At 53.7% G+C, this 20194-nt stretch overlaps 5 protein-coding genes across 5 annotated transcripts; all 5 read left to right on the top strand.

Moving 5' to 3' along the window:
• Positions 1-1099: 1099 nt before the first annotated feature.
• On the top strand, positions 1100-1507 carry MRS44_000709 (uncharacterized protein; the record flags this gene model as incomplete). The annotated part of the gene is made up of 1 exon (XM_065624166.1): positions 1100-1507. The coding sequence occupies one exon, from the start codon at positions 1100-1102 to the stop codon at positions 1505-1507; it is 408 nt and encodes a 135-aa protein (XP_065479878.1).
• A 4109-nt stretch (positions 1508-5616) lies between these two features.
• MRS44_000710 (uncharacterized protein) lies at positions 5617-9682 on the top strand (the record flags this gene model as incomplete). Its single annotated transcript, XM_046270499.2, has 2 exons — positions 5617-9085; positions 9141-9682. 2 exons carry the CDS (start codon positions 5617-5619, stop codon positions 9680-9682), a joined length of 4011 nt encoding a protein of 1336 aa, XP_046138606.1.
• Positions 9683-10311: 629 nt separating this feature from the next.
• Positions 10312-10959, top strand: MRS44_000711 (uncharacterized protein; the record flags this gene model as incomplete). Its single annotated transcript, XM_046274971.2, has 3 exons — positions 10312-10664; positions 10758-10839; positions 10897-10959. 3 exons carry the CDS (start codon positions 10312-10314, stop codon positions 10957-10959), a joined length of 498 nt encoding a protein of 165 aa, XP_046138607.2.
• A 2227-nt stretch (positions 10960-13186) lies between these two features.
• On the top strand, positions 13187-15370 carry MRS44_000712 (uncharacterized protein; the record flags this gene model as incomplete). Its single annotated transcript, XM_046267476.2, has 8 exons — positions 13187-13208; positions 13267-13489; positions 13545-13701; positions 13751-13812; positions 13863-14233; positions 14490-14928; positions 14983-15075; positions 15142-15370. The coding sequence occupies 8 exons, from the start codon at positions 13187-13189 to the stop codon at positions 15368-15370; spliced, it is 1596 nt and encodes a 531-aa protein (XP_046138608.2).
• A 2073-nt stretch (positions 15371-17443) lies between these two features.
• MRS44_000713 (uncharacterized protein) lies at positions 17444-19403 on the top strand (the record flags this gene model as incomplete). The annotated part of the gene is made up of 3 exons (XM_046267477.2): positions 17444-17474; positions 17791-18134; positions 18228-19403. 3 exons carry the CDS (start codon positions 17444-17446, stop codon positions 19401-19403), a joined length of 1551 nt encoding a protein of 516 aa, XP_046138609.2.
• Positions 19404-20194: the final 791 nt, after the last annotated feature.

A 20194-nucleotide genomic window follows, 5' to 3' on the forward strand; every position in this document is an offset into this window, starting at 1 on the left:
CGTGAGTGCAACCGAGCTCACCACATTCTGCCACCCATCCATGTGTGCAGGGCACGATGATGCCCCAAGCACCCAGCACCCAGAACCCAGACCAAGGGAAGGGCCTCAGCAACCTTTTCAGACAAGAGGTTGCAGGGGTCGCTAGCGTCGCAGGTTGGCAAAAGTTGCTGATGACGGAACTACCTACTGAAGCGTACGCAGCCAGCAGGCAGTCCGCCCATCGAGACCTTGCATCTGTTGGGTGGGCGTTGGCGGTGGAGATGGTGGTGGACTGTCTTGGCGGCTCTCAAATTTGAAGCTGCGGATGCCGTGGCACGGTGCCTTCTCCTTCCTCCATTAGATGGAGTCAAGCCAGTCGGAGGGGCCCTTCCAGTTGCTCGCTGAGATCAGTGCGTCTTATTAGGAAGCCGAAGCAGGAGCAGGAGCTAGAGCTGGCATGAGCGAGTGTTCACTGTCCACTCATCCATAGCCTCCCTTTTTCTGTGCCTTGGTCCTTGCTTCTCGCTCCTTGTCCCTGTCAACGGCGAAGTTTTGAGGAAGGACATTGGAAGCAAAGGTGGTGCCTTGCTTTCCACTTTTTCACTCCCGCCTCCACCTCCATGCAGCATCCCATCTCCACCTCCGCTTTCATCCATCCGTCGCTTTGGCTTTCCTGCATCGTACCGCCCTTGCAAATCAGCCCTGGCCTGGGTGAGTGCTGCTGCAGTTCTGCACGCTAGGATGCAGCACAGAATATCCATTCGGGTACCTTGGTAGCTTCCTTCGGGGGCAAACATCTGGTCTCTCATTTTCCTCTAATCTTCAATCTTCAGGTCTCGTCTCGTTGTGCTGCATCTTGGTCCTCACCTTGTCCCTGCTGCCCACCAACTCCCGCCCCGTGATCTATCTTGGTCGGCTGTTGGTGTTGGTATCAAGTTACGGCCCAAGCACGCCGATCAACAAACCGCCCATGCCCTGGGCCGCCAGCATCCCTGGTTGCCACGCACGCTCGCGGACTACCAGACGGTGACACTGCCCATTGGCTCCACTGGCTCGAAACCCTCGGTGTGATCGCCTAGCAGAGGCTGGCCAAACATCAAGAGGCATTCGGTTGCTTGACATGTCAAATCCAGCCCAAATCCGGGGTGAACCTCTGGCTCTCCACCAAGCTGTGACAGCCAGCGAGGCGAACCTTCGGGTACCTACAGTACATGGTTCTCCTTCTGCGTCTCGTACATCAGACTGGTCAGCCCTAGCCAGGGTTTGGCCTCCCGACCCCACGCCCGGCGGCATCTTTTTGGCATGGTCTGGTTTCTTGCTTTCGGCATCACCAAAGCTTTCGTCTCCTCATCAACCCACCAGCCAACTGCACTCATGGGCCTGTTCGGATGCCCCAGTCCAGGCAGAACCATCCTCTCCTCCTCTGTCACCAACGCAAGAGGGCTCCACGGCCTCATTCACCTCAGCACACCCTGTCCTGGATTCGAGACTGCGCAGCCTCGCACCCAGGTTCCCTCGTCAAGCTTGATATTCCGGGCTCAAAGCTCAGGAACGGCCTAGCAAGATGCCCCGCACACGACAGGGTGCAAGGTTCCATCGCCACGGCACACTACGGGTACCGTTTTACCTGCATCGCTAGAGAGCTGCAAAAAGAAAAACCTCGATGACTTCCATGCACACCAGCAGAATTCTAGTGTGGGTTGATGCAAACATTGATTGACCTTTGATCAAGCGGAGCAGCATGCAGTACGGAGTACTGGTTCACCAAATGCACCAACCACGTTTTACTCGGCTAATCAGGCCATGGAAGGCAACGAGAACGACGCTTGCCATGGAGCCGGTTAGCCTTGACAGCTTTGACCTGCTAGTCCGGTCACAAAGCGGTTTCTATTCCCTCAGACATGTTGATTGAGGTGCAATGACCAACTAATACACGAGCATTGGCCATGGCAGCAACATGGTTATCCACCAGGACCTCGCGAGTATCCGCGATGACCAGGATACGGTCCCTTTGCGCCGATTTCATATCATCTCGATGAGATTGACCGCATGCCAAGAGGTCTATTGGAACCAACGACCGAGTAGCCTCATGAATCAGGATACCCTCCTGGAGCGCCTCAAGGTGCGCCAAGGGCCATGAAGATCTTCAGCTCAGGCGTGATGGCAAACAATGCATATTAGTGATCAAAGCTGAATGCCAACATCTGCAGGGCACTCCCTTGTTCGATATCGCTGAGGCTTTGCTCATCGAGAAGCAGATTCATCCCGGGACTTGTTGGTAAAAATGGATCGCAATCTTCCTTTGTTCAGCTCGAGATAACCAAAGAGATGCTGACTGTGGATTCGAGATCATGACGTGAGGTTTTGGTGCATCTGGGCCAAACAACGCCTCAGTCAATCTAACGCTGAACTATTGGCCCTCATCAAGGCAGGACATGTCCGACGGCGTCGCGTACTAGTTTAGGAGCAACCATGATCGAAGCGAAGCTCCGTTGAGGTCGACAGAAGCTTCCAATTCCATTCAACCCTTGCTGGAAGCGTGTCAGTGTGGACACAGCTCGGCTTTTGCTGGTGCTGGTGCTACCCAAGCGCGAATTGGCTTTCCAGGCCGCGTGGTGTTCGCAACGGAGCCGCCACGGCCGTAAGCCTCCACGGCATGGCTACAAACCCTGGAAGTACCTCGACGACTTGTCCATGGCCGGGCGCTTGAGGTGGTCTAGCAGAAACGAAGGGGAACAAACTTCCAACCGATGCTCATATCATGCCAGGCTCCCCACCGGGCTCAGAGAAGGGATCGGGGAGATTGAATCACGCGAGTAGAGGATATCCTGGACTGATGGAATGCGCCCATGTCGCCAGCCACAGCCGTGCCATGTCGATCAGAGGCAGAAGCCGTCCCCATACCCACCTAGCGTGGCCCTCACCAGCCACTATTCGATGCCAAAAATGCAGTCGCCACGTGGAAAAGATCAAACGTTCAACTCTAAACACCGTCACTTGCAGACAAATCGATACTCGAGGGCTCACGGACTTGGGTGAGAAGGGGCCAGCAGTCGACCTGGTCGTATCTGCCCAGAAACAGGTGCCCCAAGGAGAAGGGATCCGAGCCACCGACTGTCTCCAAAATCCTTTGTTTGTCTTCCCTCTCCTTACCGGATCGGGCCAGCGGCATCAGGTCAAAGCGCTGTCCAGAGTTTCATCTAAGCCATTAGTGTACAAATTACAGTTCCCTGAGTTTCGCGCTTCATCTGCTACACGACGGTCGGTGTCTGGAGGGCTTCTGACCGAACCACCCAGGTGGTCTTATCCCGCGCAGCGCAACGCAGCGCAGCGTGCCGGGTGCTTCGGCCTGCCGGCTTGGAGGCTCCTGGAGGGACGGACAGAAGTGCCCATGTGCTCTGCAACTGACTCGAGGCCAGTTGCCTGCGCGTTAATATGCGAGTCCATCGTGTTTCGCTCGGACTTTTTGGTCGCCCCTCGTGCAATTCTGTTCATGCAGGCTTGAGGCGCCATCCCAATCGGTATTGTTTGCTCTTCGTTAGTAAGTCGCACGAGGCTATATCGGCAAGTTGCGATTCTGCTATTGCTACACTTTGCAGACCGACATTGGATAATATCTGCAAGACTGCAGGATGACTCGTCACACGTTCGCTTCGTGCCAGCAACCAGGTTGGTGGTTGTCGTCGCTGCAGTCTACCTGATCACATGGATGTTGGGTGCAAAAGTTCTGGATGTGTGAATGAACCTCGGATTACCCCCGGTACGAATTAGACCGACTTTCGGTTTGTTGTCTCTATTATACCGGTTGACCAGCAACGCTTGGTGAGCTTGCAGTGGAGTCTGTGTCCTCAAGTGACGTATTAGCCAAGAGTGTAATGGGAGGTTTTCTGCAGGCAGGAGTTTGGTGTGGTCTTGAGTGGGGAAGCTGGTTGAAGGTGCAAGTAAGGACCTTCAACATCCAGTTATACCTACAGATGGAGCACAGTACCTACCTCCCTCGGGGAGAAGAACCCGTGGATGCCCCGTCAGTTACATCAACACACATCCTCGTTTATTCTAGATAACCCGTCCTATTCAGGAACAGGGCAATTATCGGATCCCCTCATTTGACTGCGTCCGCTACGAGTTCCCAAGGTTCCCGACTGGATCCAGCAGCTGTTGGAAGTCGCACCGGAGCGTGGGCCATCCCTGCTGAGGGCCAGTCCGTCACCAAGCACTCTTGGAGATGGTGTTTAGGGTGCTACGAAATGTACGTGGTTGAAGAAGGCCACCATAGCCCTCCAGCTCTAAACCAGTTTGCTTTGTAAGTCTCAGCACGATGTCCAGAGCTAGACTGTCAGAACTATTTCTCGGGAGTACCACGGTAGCAGGAATTATCCAACCGTTATAGCTATTCACATATTTACTCTCATTCGGTGAGCTGCATCTTGCTGTGGAGGCAACCATCTCCTTTGAGTCCCCTGCAGTTTAACTCATGGCTGGTATAACCACATTGCAGTCATGTAACTACAGACTGGTGGTGAACACCCACGCGGATGAAACCCTCGGGGCATACTCTGTGAATTCTCCCATTATTATTTGTTATCTCAGTACTTATTGGTGTGTCATAGCATGGTCAATATGATACATGTCACTATTTCGACTGGGACTACCCACATGTTTAGGGTAACTCGAGGTAACTGACCGATAGTGACAAGTGGCTCATGGGGAGCCCAGGGCTTAGGTAGCTTTATCTAGACTTGTTATCAGGTGCAGTAATAATCGATATTCCCGGCCTAAGAGTCCGGTTGAGCCAACATCGATGATTGCCATTGCCATGTGTCAAGCGAGGTGCCACAACATCAATGTGACATGCACCCACCAGAAGGACAGGGACATCAACCAGGTTGTATGGAAGGGTAATCAATCCGTCCAACCGGACCCAAGGAATGGGCGCCTTCACATGTCATCGAATGGATAGGTACCCAAAACATTTCACAATGTTTAGTGATAGTCAAATTGGGAGTCTGAAGAAAAGGAATGCGGCACGTGGTATTATCGGTCGCATTACTGTACTGGCCCATTTTACCCTTGGCAGGTGAATGTTTACCCGTCGAACAAGGCCCGCTTGACACACAACCGTATTGATGCACATTGACGGTTTCCCACGTTTTCAAGACTCAATCCAATGCCATCCATCCATGATAGCATGGAAAGGAGCAAGCAGCCACAAGGAGCTCGTGCAACACTCTCATGAGGTGGTACCACCAGCCACAGCTAAACCCGGTCTTAGCCGCACGAGCCACGCGGAGAGGCCAATCACAAGCGCGAATGAGGCGTAAATTTGCCTTGGTTGCGCGCGCTTCTCTGCTGAGCGAGCCTGATGGAGCCCACTCCGTCGCCACTCCTCCATGCGATTCATCTCGATTTGCCTGCAACGCAAAGGAAGCTCCCCCGAGCTTCAACACCCCATGGCCATCCTCGATCCATCATAAACCGTCCGCCCGGCATCTCGAGAAGAAGCGCACTTTTCCACATGCTGGCCCTTATCGCCATCCACGACTCCTTTTCCTCTTCTGCCATCGAGTCCACACTCCGCGTTGAGGGGCTCTCGGTTTCCACCTCCACCTGGGTGCTGGCCCAGACAAAGGCACTAGGATGACCGAGTTATCACCGCGAGGGGTACGGTTCTCGGGCACCGAAGACGAGCACTGCGACAAGATCAACAGCCACCGACATGACGGTGCGAATGAATCCAATGGCGACCCCCATGGGACAGAGCGTCAAGACGAGCTGAGCACACTGTCCCGGTACACAGAATCATCGGGCCACACCGGGTCGTTGACCTCACTGCATGCTGGGACCGTCATCAACGGAAACCCCAAGTCACAGCGAGGCAGCACCGGTGATGATGGCGCCGGATATGCCAACGGCAGTTGGCCACAGCGGCCGCTGGGTCCTGCGAGGACGCCCTCGAGCACATATAATCCGGCAACGTCGAGAAAACCAGGCCATCCACAAGCAACCCCATCCTTCACCGAGTCCATCCGATCGTCATCCAAGACACGCCCGCTAAAGACCGAGAGCAGATTTCGCGCCCAGGAGCGAGCATATGTCCAGAAACTCCGGCAAGACTACAGCGGTGGATACTTTACATCGTATTCGAGCATGAACGGGAACGATTCGGATTCGGAAGGGGAGACTCCGTCATCAGAGGGCCCATACGATGATCGTTTTGATCAAGAAACCATCATGTTTTATGGGAATGACAACCTCCAACCCACAGACGAAGACCTAAAAGACCCAGAAAACCGCGAGAGGCTCGAGTGGCATGGTATGCTGGAGGCTGTCTTGACAGGAGACGTCGTACGGCAAGAGAAGAAACGGTTGATTGGCTCAGCCGACCAGCAGGCCGGCAAATCCGCTCACAAAACCGAGCTATGGCTAGGCATTCGTTCCAAGGTCTGCGGAAGACATGTCCCTGTCCAGAGACGTATGCTTGAGGAAGCTCGAACTACCTTGGACCGCACGCTGGAAGAGATTATCAACTTTGAAGTCAAAGGAGAGAGTGAGGTTGGAAAACCACCATATGAGCAAGTCAAGGACATGGTGAAGAAGATTGAGAAGTGCGAGAACCTGTATCCTTCCTGGTCTGCGCTCGCAGCAGAACACAAGGCGGCAGATTCCCCGGCTTTCAAGGAAGCGCACGAAGCAATCATCTCGTGGTACAACACAAACGAAATGATCAACACCGAGCTCTCTATTCTGAAGAAATGGGTGGGCAACGATGATTTGGACTTTACACGGACCAAGCAAAGGTCTCCCGCTGTCAACGGCATCAGCAACGACGAGACTTCATTCCTGGACAGGCTCATGAAGGAGGACGGACTTCAATCTCTCTACAATGACGATGACGAGAAGGGTATGCTCGTGCCTATATCAACTGTTATCAACAAAGCCAAGGGCACGCTCATCAGGAATTCCGCCCCTTTCCGCAAGCGGCATCTTCCACCGTATCTCGAGGAACTCCTCACACTTATCAGCTTCCCTTCCCGCCTTATCGAAGAGATTACTCGAACACGTTTAGCCTATGCTCGGAGAGTTAAGGAATCTGCCCAGCAAAACCCCTTGATGCAAAACCAGATGATATCTCAGTTCCAACTTCTGCTCAAGTTCGCCATTCGAATCAAGCTGGAATGCACCTCCATCGCGAACCCAGAGCCAGGATGGGACTTGCCCCCTTGCATCGACGAGTCTTTCGACCAAGTTGTACTGGAAGCACTGAAGTATTATTTCAAGATGCTGAACTGGAAACTGAGCGGCAACAAAAACACGTTTAAGGAAGCGGAACTACTATTCCAAGAATGGGACTTTGCCAACGAAATCGGCAGCCATCTGCAGCGTGGTCACATCGAAGTGGCGGAGCAGTTCAGTTCGTTGACTTTCAAGGCTTTGAACAGACTGAGTCAGACTTTCGAGAAGGAGTTGCAGGCGAAGCCCAAGGAGAGCGCAACAGAGATGAGCAAGCGTTACAAGGCTTGCCTTGATTCGGTTCGAGTTCGTCAACGAATGCTTCAACGATTCAGCCGAATGTTGAGTGACAACTACGAGCATGCGTCGGATTACAGCATCTCGTTTACCCCAGAGACAATGCAGAAATTTTACGATCAACTGGTTGCCTCTGCACACTTCCAGGTGGACACTGGAGTTTTTGAGCAGGACAACACATATGTCATTGCATCCCCTCACCTACGGGAGAGGCTCGAGGACGTTCAGGTTATGATGGCCATAACTTCCCAGGATCAGTTCCCTGACGAGCTCGGGGAGCAATACCTACTCATTCTTCGACCTGAAGATCCGCTCAACTGGTTCGGCGAAACAATCCCTGTGCCATTGCGAGATCAGAACATCGACTTGAAGCGAGGTCACATTCGGCTTTGTGCTTCTAGCCCCCAAACACTGCACAATGCTCGAAGGGCGTTCCTCGATGCAGTGGATATGCATGTTGACCTTGTGCAAGAGTCGAGGTCCAACATTCACAAAGTCAACACACGGCTGACCGAGCTGAGGAGGGTGGCATACAAGCTTTCAAACACTTTCATGGACAGTGTTGAGATCATCAGGAAGCAAGCCCGAGGCAAAGACTGCCAGGAATTGATTCAGACATGTTTTGTGTTTGCTACAGAATTTGGTCAACGATCGTTGCTCTACATGGACAGCAACAGACGGCAGATGAACAATCTCAAGCTGACCAAGCTCGCACTGGACTGGGTGAGCTTCATCTGCGATGACTGCATCGCGTCGGATCGAAAGACGTTTCGCTGGGCTGTCCTTGCGCTCGAATTCGCAATGGGCATGACGCGAGGACGTCACATCTTGGCACTTGGGGAGGATGAGTACGCCAAGCTTCGTTCCAAGGTTGCAGGGTGCATGTCGTTGCTTATCTCGCACTTCGACATCATGGGCGCCAGATCGAACCTTGCGGCCCAAGCCGAAAAGGAGCGAATCGAAGCGCTGGTGGGGCAATTTAGGAAGCTTGACAAGAATAGGATGTTGAACGACGAGGAGGCTTCCCGCTGCATCACAGAGCAGCGCATGGAAGAGTTGGAGAGAGTGGACGAGTACCGACGGGAGAAGGTGGCTGAGAGACAGGGAGTCGGACGAGTACTGGAAGGTAACAACGAAGTCGACCGATCGCTGGCATATCTCTCGTCGTCTGCAACCAACGTCACTATGCGCTGGCAGCAAGGTCAGTTTGTGGGAGGCGGAACGTTTGGCAACGTCTACGCCGCGATGAACCTCGACACAGGCCACTTGATGGCGGTCAAGGAGATTCGACTGCAGGATCCCAAGCTCATCCCGACAATCGCCGAGGCGATCAGGGAAGAGATGGGCGTGCTCGAGGTCCTGGACCACCCGAACGTGGTGTCTTACTACGGCATTGAAGTCCACCGAGATAGGGTGTACATCTTTATGGAGTTTTGCTCAGGGGGATCTTTGGCCAACCTCTTGGAACATGGTCGAATCGAAGACGAGCAGGTTATTATGGTGTATGCTCTTCAGTTGCTCGAGGGTCTTGTCTATCTGCACGAGAGCGGCATTGCCCATCGAGACATCAAGCCTGAAAGTAAGTTTTGCATCTTGACTTGTCACCAGAGCGGAGAAGGCTAACCGTTGAAAAGATATCCTCCTCGACCACAATGGTATCATCAAGTATGTGGATTTTGGCGCAGCCAAGGTGATTGCTCGTCAAGGCCGCACGCTTGCGGACCGGCAAGCATCGATGCCAAACAGGTCTATGACTGGTACACCCATGTACATGTCACCAGAGGTGATCAAGGGCGAAAATCCCGGTAAGCCTGGGGCAGTCGATATCTGGTCCCTTGGCTGCGTTATCCTAGAGATGGCGACTGGCAGAAGGCCGTGGGCACAGCTCGACAACGAATGGGCTATCATGTACAACATTGCCCAAGGCAACCCACCTCAGCTCCCGCCCCCTGACCAGCTCAGCCCGCAAGGAATCGACTTCTTGAAGAGATGCTTTGCGCGGGATCCTCGAAACCGATCGTCGGCGGTTGAACTCTTGCAGCATGAATGGATAACATCGATTCGAAGCCAGGTGGTGGAACCGGCCACGCCGAGCGACACAAGCGGCTCAGCCCAGTCAACACCAACAGTCAGCTCAACGTCAAGCAGACTGGGCGGTGTTGACGGATTTTATTAGGGGTTCAAGTCCAACAGCGCCTTCTGACATGACAGGGGGACGAGTTGAGATAAGATTGAGCCATGTTGAGGAAGAGGAGGTGAAACAAAGGGAAGGAAAGGTAAATGGAACGAGGACATATTCTATCGTTTGCTCGAGCACCAGTCTCTTATAGGTAGCTGGGCAGATCTACATGAGCGAGCGACGAGTTTGGAGTTTTTGTACATAGGCATTTGTAATGAGATTGGCTACTGGGGAGGAAAAGCGTGGGTGCATGATGGTCATGATAGCAATAAACAAGGAGGCCACAGGATACGAGATACCATCTAATAATGCATATGGATTTTGCAGGACTGAAAGATGCTGACTTTGTTCATGATCATGTGCAGTAACCAACTGCCGAGGGGTGATAGGAGGTAAGCGGCCGAGGGTCCGTCGTCTCGGCGCTTCAGCCCCGCAGCCACGGAGGCGCCCGATGCGGAGATGATGGATGTCATTGATAAAGGGCGGCCCGCACCGCGGGACACGGCACCTTCCTTGTATAGGTACGTGGCCCGGCCTATCTCATCTCAGCAAGGTAACACATAACTACCCCTCCCTTCTCCCTTCGATCACTCCCTTTCAACAACAGCGTAGAAAAGTCAATTGCAATGGAGACTCCAGAGACTATTTCCAAAGGCGACGCCGCCAGGATCGCCGAGATCTGTGAGCAACACGGCATCACGCCGAACGAGTTCTCGGAGCTCTGCCAGCGCGCGACGGCAGCCAAGGCGACGGCTTACTGCCCGTACAGCCGGTTCCGGGTCGGGGCCACGGTGCTCTCGAGCGAGGGCCAGTTCATCGACGGCGCAAACGTGGAGAATGCGTCATACCCCGTGGGGACGTGTGCCGAGCGCGTCGCCCTGGGCACCGCCGTGACGGGCGGCCATCGCGGGTTCCGGGCCATCGCCGTCGCCACCGACATTGCGCCTCCGGCGAGCCCCTGCGGCATGTGCAGGCAGTTGTGAGTCCCATCGTCGGGGGTGTGAGAGGCGAGGCGGGGCCAGTAAAAAGTGAGGCAGGTTTGCTGACAAGGTGAGTTGTCTGGGCGATGTAGTATTCGAGAGTTTTGCACATTGGAGACGCCAATCATCATGTTTGACAAGAATGAGGACTTTATCGTCGTGAAGCTTGGTCAGGTCAGTTGTGTGGTCCTTTCCTTGCCTTTTGAACATGAACTCATTCAATGCGTGCAGCTTTTGCCTATGTCTTTTGGACCTGATCAACTTCCTCCGCCTGAAGCCCTCAGCAGGACATAAATGAGCTAAAACGAAACTAATAGCGAGGGCGATGTTGGTATAAGGTTCACCGCAGCACCCGAATTTTCATGCGATGGTGTTTTGCGCGTGCGTCTGCACCTGCGTCCATGGCTGGGCAGATCGCATGGCGATGGACGTTGGTTGGGTTACATCCGCTGCATTGTTGGAGGAGAGAAGGATGCCATGTGCCTGACCCCCCTCCCTCGGCACGGGAGATTTTGAAAGCCTCCAATAGGCGATGAAGCCAGTAGATGGCCAACAGGCTCGAGCCATCTGGGATGCTTCCATGCAGCTCAAGGCTGGCGGCAAAAGCAGGGAGTGTGCACCTGAGTGCTTGAGCTGTTCGCCTGTATGTCGGAGCTGAAATCAGATATGCTTATTTATGACTCGAATACAGATGTTGTTTATGCTCAGCTGTTGTGATGATAATAACCAGATAACTCACATGACCGGAATGACCAGAACTCCATTCCCACTTCTCTTTTTGACCGTTCGTTCGCCGTATCAGCGAATCCTTCTGTTGTCTCAGTGTCTTATTCAAGGGAGAGTGAGTGATGACTAGGATGTGTATGGGGCCTTGTCTTGGAACCACAGCGTAGGGTAATCGACCACCACAAGACAGGTTCGCCCTCTAACTTAGTTCCTGTGCCAACTGGGTGATAACCGAGCGAGCTGTTGGCCGCCTATCTTGGAGATTTACAGTCTGCCGGTATTCGTAGATAGCGCTACCTGAGTAGGGCATCGATTTCGCCTACTATCCGAGCTCTACAACGTTAAAGTTATATCCCATTACTATAACATAGGTGTTTCTCGGGAAAATATCAGGTAGAATACAAATTGGCCGAGCAGATCTTGACCTAGAATTCTCCTACAAACACTCATAACAGTAGTCTTGAGTCATAACTAATTCGACACATGATCACATCCTCTTTATGCGCCTCATCTATTACTATTGCCCTCCCAGGCAATAGGCATAACCCCAAGAGCCCCACGCAGCTCGTACGACAAGACAAAGGCCAAGAGGGCTTCTGCCGTGTAGGGCAAAGAGAGCACTTTTGAGCCCTGTTGGGCCAAGACATGCAGGCTGCCGAATGATTCAGATGGGCGACAGTTGATACCACGCAACCTAGGGGGTGAGAATGATGGCACCGGGACTGGCAACCTAGTCCTTGATGTAGGGAGGACATGTTCTTCTGCTCGGCCGCTTCGAGGTTCTGGTAATTAAGAACCTGGCAAATGATCTACGATAGATTAGCAATCGCGGGGGATGCTCATACGAGATCCAGAAAATAAGCTACCACACTAGGGATGGAAAGCATAGACAGAAGCACGGCCCGCCGAGATCATGACCTTCACACCCTTCTCATGACTTGAAAACAACTTCTAGACCCTCGGTCCTCTCACCCGTGAGCAAGCTTATTCTTGTTAACCTACCCACCCTCGAAAAAGATTGCGACCCTGGCCTCTTGGCCGTCCACTCAGGAGCTTCGCTGTCAGTCCACGATTTCCCTCCTAGGGCTGGTGCACCGATCCTCCATACATTGAGTCTCCCCCGCATGATGCCGTTATGTGAGCTTCACATCTACCCTGTCACCTTTGCCCATCCGTTACCAAATCCGCACCAATCGCTTGTGCCCAAGTCGGCCCGAATGTTTCCAAGAGCCAACATCTTGCTTCTTGACGCCAAGAGCCTCAACATGATCAGCGTTGTGACGACTAACACCAGTCAGTTATCCACGTCTCCCAGGAGGAGCTATCACACGCCTCAAGCTCGGCACAAATTCCTGATCTTCAAACATGCTGACTATGAGATCAGTACTTCTATGACAAGAAAAAGCCAAGGGGGCCTCTTCTTGCGCGCCTATGAAAAGCCGGTGCTGACAGCTGATCCCTCCATCTGCCTCGGAACGCTAGCTCAGCGAACTCCTCACCAAGGCTGATCGATCTTGATCGGGCTCCAAACATATTGAGTCTCGGCGGGCCCAGAGCGTATCAAGACGAATCACTAGTGCCGAGCCTCTATGGCCCATCATGAGCGGGTCAACACGACCTGATGACCTGGGGAACCATGGGCATCTTGATGAAATGCTGTACTGTAGTCCCCAGACAGGGACCACGGCTTGAAGCATAAATCCGGAGCGCCTCCGACGCTGCTCTTCTCTCGAACCGATGCCTTCATTCAACCTCGCCAAGGCGGTCAATCTTGTGTATAGTGAACTGGTTGACAATGGCGAAACTTCCAAAGATTAGTAAGTTCTACCACAGCGATTTATGTCATTGGGCGCTCACTGATGTCTCTGTTTACAGCCAATACTTACTTTGTGGCCCTCGTGGCCACAGTCGGTGGCATGCTCTTCGGTTTCGATATCTCGTCCATTGCTGCACTCGTCATTCGACCCCAGTACATCGAGTACTTTGACAACCCTAGCGGTGTCAGACAAGGAGCAATTGGATCTGCTCTTGCCGCTGGATCTGTGTTTGGCAGTTTGATTGCCGGCCCTATCTCTGACAAATGGGGTCGTCGTGACAGGTATAACGTCACCTCATGCATAACCTCTGACCCATTTCTAACAGGAAACCTCTAGTATTATGTTTGCCTGTCTCTGGTGGCTCGTGGGGACAGCACTCCAGGTCGCCGTCAACGGATTTGGTATGCTTGTGGCTGGTCGCTTCCTTAACGGTGTCTGCGTTGGTATCACTTCTTCTCAGGTCCCTGTGTACCTGGCCGAAATTGCCAAGAGAGTATGTCTGTCAGGTTTGAACTTGGACTTCATGTACTCACGAATTATAGGAACGTCGTGGACGTATCATCATCATCCAGCAGCTGGCTATTGAGTGGGGAATTCTGATCATGTAAGTTCAGCCCCCTTCAGTGAGGACAACAACTGACTTCATACCCCCAGGTACTTCATTGGCTACGGCTGCGGTTTCATCCCAGGAACTGCTTCTTTCAGAACTGCATGGGGGACCCAGTTTATTCCCTGTGTTGTCCTCATGATCGGCCTTCCCTTCCTCCCTCGTTCTCCCCGTTGGCTGGCCAAGGTTGGCCGCGAGGAGGACGCCATCCAGACTCTAGCAGACATTCAAGCCAGAGGAGACAGAAATGATGCCCTAGTCATTGCCGAATGGCGGGAAATCTCCGAGACCTTGGCTGCTGAGCGTGAAGCCGGCGGAGGTTGGCGCAAGTTCTTTAAGAACGGAATGTGGAAGAGAACAATGGCTGGACTTTCTGTTCAAGCCTGGCAACAGATGAGTGGAGCCAACGTGATAGTCTGTGAGTTTTTATCATGCTAATCTCTAAATCAGTGAAAACGATCAAGATTTGAAGGAGTTGTGGTGTTTTTCATGTTTCATGGTCTGGATACCACATCGTGATCGGACCCGGCCTGATTTGGCCCCGCTTCGACCTCCGTGTGGTGGAGTGGAGTCCGGCCCCACCTGCACTATCCGCGCCGGCTCGCCCCGATCAGCTCCTATCACCAGCACTTTGAAAGAAAACCTATTGTTCATAAGCTAACCTGGAACTCCAGATTACATGACGTACGTCTTCCAGATGGCCAATCTTCAGGACAACATCAACCTCATCGCCTCGGGTGTCCAGTATGCTCTCTTTATCCTGTTCACATCGATCATGTTCCCATTCATCGACAAGACTGGACGACGCACACTTCTGGTTTGGGGCTCGATCGGCATGGCGGTGTGTCACTTCATCGTTGCTGCGATGCTCGGTGCCTACTCAGTGCCCGTTCCCGGAGGTGTTGAAGGCAACGCCAATGTGGTGATGAGAGTCACTGGCTCCCCGGCCTATACCGTCATCGCATTTAGCTATCTCTTGATCATTGTCTACGCACTCACCCTGGCTCCTGTGGCGTGGATTTACGCAGCCGAAGTTTGGTCTACAGGCACTCGAGCGACGGGTATGGCCATGGCAGCCGAGGCCAACTGGCTCTTCAACTTTGCTCTTGGAATGTAAGTGGAACGAGTGACAACTGTGTACACGAAATCCCGCTTATGACTACTCAGGTTCACTCCCCCGGGATTCAAGAACATCCAGTACAAAATCTTCATCATCTTTGGTGTTTTGTGTATCGGATCGGCTGTCCAGGCCTACTTTACGTGAGTGCTAGACCGTGGCTTTATGCCTATTCAGCAATTCGACCAGCTCACCAATTGGCGAAACAGATACCCCGAGACATGCGGAAAGACAATCGAAGAAGTGGAAGAGCTGTTCAAGAAGGGAGCACCCCCAGCATGGAAGACAAAGAAGGGAGAGTCACGTCTTGTTGCGCAAGTGGAAGCCGTACAAGAAGCCAAGGACCATGGCAAATTGGACGAGGTTCTGGGGGATGCACCTCTTCCGGGGACTACTGGAGAGAAGGGCGTGACGGACACTGCTGGGCGCGGGAATTAAATGCGAGTTAGATTGAGTACGCGGAGCGAATTCGGAGAGTTGGGTTTCGAGAAGAGGGTGGCTATTTCATGGTGAGGCAGATAGAATCTGTCTTGTGTGATGGAAGGCGCATAGACTTTAGAGTATATGTAGCTGCGCAAGATCTATCTTGGCTAGGTCAAGCCATGGGCTAACAGTGTGTGAGATGTGAAGCCGTGTGATCTAGGATGGCCTATTTCCGGCCACCAAAACAAGGGTTGCCTTGAGAATTGCTGGTCAGTTATTGGATGAGCTTAATTCGACTAGATCATGACATAGACAGTGACGTGTCTGGAGGGATGCGCCGTGATGCGTGAGTCGGCATTAAGCGAGACCCCTGAAATTCCCCGGAGAAGGCGATTGTGAGTGGGATCGAGAGTCAAGAAGGAAGCTGGTTGATGGAATTAATCGTCAGGATATGGTTCTGCAGGCGGCATTGCCAAGGACATCACGCGTAGATGGCTCGTAAGAGAAAGGGACGAAATCTCGTGTCACTTTTTGGCGGTGTTTGAACGGTGAGGGTTTAATCGGCCGATGATTTATGTTAAACGTCTAGGTTTGCAGATAAGAGGGAACTCGGCGCCATGACAGCTTATAGGTATCAAATGACCTCGTTTTTGGTCCTTGATAATGTTAGAGGGTAAATTCGAGGGGGACGCGGGATGCGGCCAGAGCCTCTTTGCTGGCGGCATCTAAAAATGGAACTGGCCGTCCTGTCGTGCAGTAGTGCAGGGTCCTTGGCAAAAGACCGAGGTTTAGAAAATCCGGGGTTCAGCTGCGAAGGGATAGTTTGGTTGTTTTGCTCGCTGAGAGAGATCCAATCGAGTTGGAGGATATGGTTGCTGGTTCAATCTTGTGCAGCTCATGCCAGGCGGCAATAACAACAAAACAGCAAAAAGGAATAATACGAGATGCTCATGCTGGGCAACCTGGAAACCTGTAACCAGAGCGAGACGTCATGATGGAGACTCGACCCTTGCCCCCCTGTGCCGTCGAGATGGGCGCTGCCCAATGAGCTGGGCCCATCCCCGTTTCTCCGTTCACAGGCTTGTCTTGAAGCCTGGGCGCATCCCTGCGCGCGAAGAGTGACCGACTGGACCAGTCAGAGGAGAGGGCGTCAAGCGTTTAAACTGACGGGCCACTGAGCGGCGAGCGACACTTGACTGACTCGGACGGTGAGAGGGAGCAGATTGGTGGCCACTGGCTTTGCGATTCATTCAATGGCGGGCTAAGCGCAACGCAACGCAGGTGCAGCATGTGATGGGTGGATGAAAGGAATTGGTCGTGCATGACGAAGGATGGCTTACTCAGGTACTATCTATGCATGCATGGATGCATGCTCGGTTCATGCTCCCCTTTTGCTGCTGCATAAGAGTCAGTCAAAGGCCGCCGCGGGCTGAGCCATTTGCGGCCTTTTCACAGATTTGTTGCTCCTCTTGGCGCCTCACTCGCAAAAAACGCAAAAGCCCAGACAAGGCTCGAGCTCTTCGGTCTCCCCCGTGAAGGGGTCCACGAGGGCCCTAGAGACCCGGGCATTCGGCAATGGTGAGCCCAGGGGATCCCGGAGAATTGGGAGCGAGAAGAAGAAAGGGAGGATGAGTCTGGACTATGAATCTCGGAGCAAGAAAGACACTGGCCACAGAGGCGAATGGCCTACAGCGGCCGGCACCGACACACGGAGTTGACCCGGGGATTGGGAATTGTAGGGACGGACATGTTCTGGAAGGGCGGCGTTGACGATGGGACGGAACCTGTGGTCCGGGGCCACTATTGGACATGTAGCTCCTGAAGATCTCCCCTAGGCTGTTGCATGCACATCGCCATGTTTACTAGTTGCCTGGCTAGAGAGATGGGCACTGAATCAAGGGCGCAAGACGACGTAGCACGTTGCCGTGGATCTCGAGAGGGTTATTGTTTTGTTGTTGATGAGGGGGAACGGAATGCGTCAATGCCTGGACGACGATCGAGGCCCCCGCATGTTAATCTGAGCACCAACAAACAGAGAATTCACCGTTGGCACCAGACATGTTCTCGTCTTGTTCTCCCGTTCCAACGATGGAAGGACGCAGCCTGCCCGTCTGGAATGGTATGTAGCTTGCGAGTGGCGCCGGCGGTTTTGTTGTTTTGTTTTAGAGCCGGGTCTGTCGCGTTTTTGCCGCCGCCGCCTCTAGCAGCCATGCTACATATCCACAGGTACAGGAGGGACACCGCCCTGACAGAGGAGTTACCCACTGGCCGTCAACCTCCGCCGCCGCTAAAGGGCCCCTAGCGGGCTTGTCGCACGTTCCCCCAGGTCTGCTCCATCGGTGGGTGGCCCCCCTCCACTCCACCCAAGGTACCTTCCACCCTTGACCGTCACACGCGCCCAGTGTCACTCGTGCTTGTCACTCACACACTCACAGCGTCCTCCCTCAGCTCAGCTCCCGTCGTCCTCTTGAAATCTCCCATCACCTTTCTTTTAACGCCTCACGACCTAAACGCCGCTTATCTTGCTCCCTTTCTCCTCTTTCTACCACCTTCCTCCCATCCCTTCTTCCGCCACCACCACCTCTTTTCTCGCCGACTCTCTCGACTCTTCGTCCTTGGACCTTGTTCGCCGCTCCTCACGGGTTCCTTCATCGTCCGCCCTCTACAGCTCTCTTCCACCTCTCCGCACATCGAGAACCGCCATTTCCAGCCCGATTCTGAACCTTCCAACCTTGGCCAACCCCGCCTCTGCAGCGACTTTCATCAATCCCGCGAGCTTGTGCTTTTGAGGCGGCTTGTTCTTGGCTCGGATCTGCGAGAGCTGCACCGCCTAGAGATAGCTCCAAGCAACCGACTCTTGCCGTCGGCATAGCTTCCCAGAACCACATCCGATCATCGCTTCCCCTGCCGAAATCCTCGAAGCGCCTGGCCATCGCCTGTCGCCCACACACCGATCAAGCTTCGACCGACACATGCCACCGTTGACGCCCTGACGACAGCGGTTGGCCCCAAGTTCCATCCGTGCCTCCATCCACCGATTACCAATCTCGACATGGAGCCTGTTCCTGAGACGGAGCGGATGGAGGAGTTCCGACCTGCTCTTGTCTCCTCGTCTCCTGTGGTTCCCCCAACCGCTCCCGCTCTGCGGATTCCTAATCCAAACTCCGTCTCGACCCTCAACATTGACCTGCCTCGAAAGCCGCCAAACCTGAGACGCAGCACCGACCCTAGTCCAACATCGCCAGCTTCACCCTCGTGGTCCACCACCGCCTTCATCCCATACCGCCCACGCACTACCTCTCCCCTCTCTGGTGCTCATTCTCGATCCCGCTCCACCACCAGCCTGGCGCCCCCAATGTCTCGTACTCAATCCATGCCCGGAGTCAACGGCTCGGGCCATATTCTCTATTCGCCCCAGCGCCGCCAAACCAGTCCCTCAGGATCTCCGAGCCGCGTCCGAATCCCGCGGAAGCCTGCCGATGAGGCCTTTCCGCCAATTTCTCCCGTTCGAACATCTGTGCTGGAGCCCGAGCGGAGACACGGGGAGAGGCGAAGCAGCTCCCCCATTCTGGGCTTCTCATCAAGCACTCCTGCTCGACTGCGTCGGCCATCGTCCCCTCTGAGAACCATTGCATCATCCAGCACCGGCTCCCTGGCAACCTTTCCTCCAACTCCATCCTCATCAATCTCATCTACTTCGTCGTACCGGAGCTACGATGCTCTCTCGGGGAGCTACGGAACCACTTACTCATCAGTCCCTTCAACCCCAACTTCAACCAGGTCACGAAGCCCCAGCATTTCTAGCCTGGAGACTATTCCTGACACGCCTGATGCCGAAGAAGCTGCGTTGGAAGCCGAGCGAATTGCGCAGCTCAAGGCTGCCGCGGATGCCGCCGAGGGTAACGACTCGTCGGACTCAAAGGGGAAAGATGGGCAGCCCCGGGGACGCACAATGGGATTTGGGTCCAGAGATAAACGGAAGCGTTGGAGTGTATGCGGAGCGGAGCGGAGAGGGGATCTCGATCTGGAGACGATTTGGGAAGATTGATTGGTCGAGAACGAGACTTGAAGTTGAAGCATGGGGGACTTTGGCTTGGGATCGCCGCGGCATCTCGCACATGGATGGCGGGACCGAGGCCAGCAAGGAAGGACGAGACAGACGTTGCTTTACAGTACAGGACAGGACCAGGACCTTGGCAGACACGATTGCATCACGGACGGCGGATTGGTTGTTTGACGGTTGCTTGTTTTTTTTTTTTTTCCGGCATCAGCATATGGTTTCTCGTTTTTTTACTTTTACAAAGGGCACGACGGCGATTGCGTGACCCTCTTGATACCCATTCCAGCACATCTGCATTATCCATCCCGACAGGAGGATCACCTATCACACAGCCACAGGTCAGGCCAATTGACTTGGTTGAGCTGTGCGAACCTGTATTCTAGGGCGAATTACACACTCACACACACTCACACTGTCCCTATCATATCTTGATTGTCATTTGCGCGAGGTGGGCGGGATGAAACCAAAGGGCGATTGAATCTATCAGCAATAGAACAAACCCACACCCACAAGGCTTCAACTCTCGTGTCCCGTCCCGTCGCGTCGTCTGTGTCTCGATTGACGAATTATAGTGTCAGTCGCGTTCAATCGATAGGGACCTGGTGTTCAATAAAAACCCGAAAATGTCTCTGGTCTCCTCGTCGGATCTGGGCAAACATTGCTTTTGTCTCCCTTTGTGTCCATTGTGTGTGCGATTGCGGTGTCAACTCCCTTGAACGGATCAACAGCCCCACGACGACCCCTTGTAAGGGCTCCCGACGCTCCCTCTTCAATATACC

This window comes from Fusarium solani (genome assembly GCF_023522795.1).
Source record: "Fusarium solani strain SB1 chromosome Unknown bctg00000000, whole genome shotgun sequence".
Classification (NCBI taxonomy): Eukaryota; Fungi; Ascomycota; class Sordariomycetes; order Hypocreales; family Nectriaceae; genus Fusarium; species Fusarium solani.